General features: G+C 40.7%; 1 protein-coding gene across 9 annotated transcripts in view; it reads right to left on the bottom strand.

The window, feature by feature from the left end:
• Positions 1 to 1857: 1857 nt before the first annotated feature.
• LOC108753681 (protein wingless) overlaps positions 1858 to 2804 on the bottom strand; it is a 32776-nt gene continuing 31829 nt past the window's right edge. For all 9 annotated transcript variants that reach the window (XM_018495501.1, XM_018495503.1, XM_018495505.1 and 6 more), the window contains one exon: positions 1858 to 2556. In XM_018495501.1, the coding sequence (XP_018351003.1) occupies positions 1999 to 2556 (558 nt within the window). In that variant the 3' untranslated portion in view covers positions 1858 to 1998. The remainder of the gene's footprint in view (positions 2557 to 2804) is intronic.

Genomic DNA, 2804 nt, shown 5'->3' with positions numbered 1-2804 from the left:
GAGAGAGAGAGAGAGAGAGAGAGAGAGAGAGAGAGAGAGAGGGAAAGAAGAGGAGGATGAGGAGAGTCGAACAAGTCCTCCTCGGGGCATGGGCCTCCCACGACATTTACTCGACGTAGAAATTATGAAGTCGTCCAGTTGGGGAACCAGTTGGCTATATTTCGCGGGAGTACGTCGACGGCGGCGCGCATCGTGTAATGGGAAAATATTGAATAGTCTTGCGACACGGCACAGCGGCGCGGCGCATTGACCGTAGGGCCGAAGTTCGAGGGATTGCTCGTACATTTTATCCGCGGAGATCCGCGAAAGAGATTTCAGCGCTCGAACTCGAGCTATAGACCTCGCATTTATGAGAATTTTACTTCCTATAAAATCAATTTATCTCTTCCGATCGCATATTATGACAGAAAGCTATTAATCATTGTATTTAAGAATTATATCAATTTATTATTTTATTTTTAAATAATAAACGAAGTATACTTACTCTCTTATGTTGTAATTTTTATATTTTAATTAAATGTTAAATATAAAATGAATTGTCGTTTAATAGATTATTGATGATGAAAGCTATACGATAAATCGATGCAATCGTTTGTTTAATAAAAATATTTTTATAAATTTGTTGGGAAAAAAAGAAAGATAGGATATAAAAGTAATAGTTTATTTAATCTTCTTATATGTTTATTTATATAAATTACGGGCAATAATTAATACATCTATTATGCACAACATTGGAATTAGCTTATTTGTTAAAATTTTCTCATTCGAAGAGTAATCTTTCTATCAAGCATTGACAAAAGGTTTTCTAAATCCGTGGGATTCTCGATATCCCAGCGCTCGATAAAGAAAGAAGAGAAAAAAGAGCGGAATATGAAAAAGTGTTATAAAAATAATTTACCACTCCCCTGTGGGGTTTCACCTTCATCGCGTGTGTGTAAATCTGCTTGTATTTACAATAGTTTCTTACGAAGGAATATATTGGCCATCGATTGGCTCGTATTGCTGTAAAATATATCGCTATAATTTATTTATATACAAGTTTGCGATCTGTATACGAGATTGCTTGTTTCTCCGAGGGAGCGAGTGTCTAAAATGCAAAAAGAACACTATTAAAATAAATAATGCTTTCACGAGACCACGATGCTCGCGTTATAGCCAATAAACATCACTTAAAACAAACCTCATATGCAGTAGAATAAAATAATTGAAGGCTTCTTCGTGTGTCAGCTTACTTATCGTGATCAATAAGCCTCTATAGCGGAGAAGCAAGCTCTAATCCAATGTGATTAATAGATGGAGAGATGTAATGAATTGAATTAGAATGTTATCAGCGGAGATAACAATTTTATCGAATGTCTCCGATGGGTAACGGTCGGATGAGACGTGCGAATAGTAGCAGCCTTAAATTATTTTTTTCTACCGTATAACATTCATACCGTATAACATGTCACAGCTGAGATGTCAGAATCTTTTATTTATGGGGGCAGTGACGGATCAGTCTGATCCTCCATCATAGCGAATTAGTAAACCGGCGTAACGCAAGTGTTTACGCTGGTATTTACATCGCGCTTCTACCGCATCCCACACAATCTTCCTATCTTAAAGCCTTAAAAATCTACGATCGCACGAACGCTTCTCACCATCTCAGTCTTTAATACGCGCGCAGCGTAATAAATATATGTGATTCCGTTCGCTTCGCGTAATACTGAAGACGAGGAGGTCCCGCGGGAGACTCCACGACGACTTCGATCCCATCCGGCAAGACTCATGACAGGATCTCTCGAAACAGACCGTCGCGACAGTCTACGGGAGACTATCAGACTCTCCTTTAATCAAATTAAAAGAAGTAGTCTCATCCTTTGAATTCATCAACGTATACCGTTATACAAGGAAGTACCGCGAAAACGGGAAAAGTTCGAACTTTGATCGTTTAACCCTGTACGAAAGTTATATCGAAGATGATCAAGATTACGAGATATCTTACGATCGAATTTCTTTTCACAGACATGTGTGTATCGTCTTTTTCGTCCTGCACAGCTGACACTTGACTTCGCAGCACCAGTGGAAAGTGCAGGAGCACCTCTCGATTACCGTCACCTCCTGAGTCTTGTGACCCCTACCGCAGCACATCAGGTCGCAGCCATCAACGCCGATGCTCGTATCGTTGCACTGCCTCCCATGAGTGCCCAAGATGCCGAGTTTGGGATTCTTCTCGCAGAATGGCGGCGACGGCTCCACGTAGACCAGATCCTTCTGCCCGGGCGGCTTATGCTCCGGATTGTATGGCTTCAGTTGGAAATTGTAACGCTGCCGACGTTTGAGACCATCGCGATGCTGATGCACGGAGTTGCTCGCCGAGTTGCTGGTAATGGCATTATTGGTAACGCGCGCTCGATCTGAGTTACTGACCATTACCCGCGAAGCCCCGTCGAAACGATCCTTCAAGTTATCGCCGACCACACGGAAATTCGGCAGTCGCATCCAGCAGGTCTTTACCGTGCACGACCCGGACATACCGTGACATTTGCATTCCTGACGCATCTCCGAAGTCACGTGCTGTAATGAGAGAGGCGAAGTCCTGTAATGTTTCTTTGCAATTAAAATTAATATTCATGGTGATCTTAACTTTCTCGTCTCGCGATAAATGGCTTATTGCAGATTAATTATTTCGTTTCAACACAAATATGCCAACACACAAAATAGCAGGCCGTGAATGAATTTCGAATATTCAGATTAAATATGAATATTTCGTTTTTATCTGAATTTAAATCACAAATGAAATATTATTTAGAAGAGTATATATA

Source organism: Trachymyrmex septentrionalis, unplaced genomic scaffold (genome assembly GCF_001594115.1).
Source record: "Trachymyrmex septentrionalis isolate Tsep2-gDNA-1 unplaced genomic scaffold, Tsep1.0 scaffold70, whole genome shotgun sequence".
In the NCBI taxonomy this organism is placed as follows: Eukaryota; Metazoa; Arthropoda; class Insecta; order Hymenoptera; family Formicidae; genus Trachymyrmex; species Trachymyrmex septentrionalis.
This window is presented reverse-complemented; position numbering and strand designations above follow the sequence as displayed.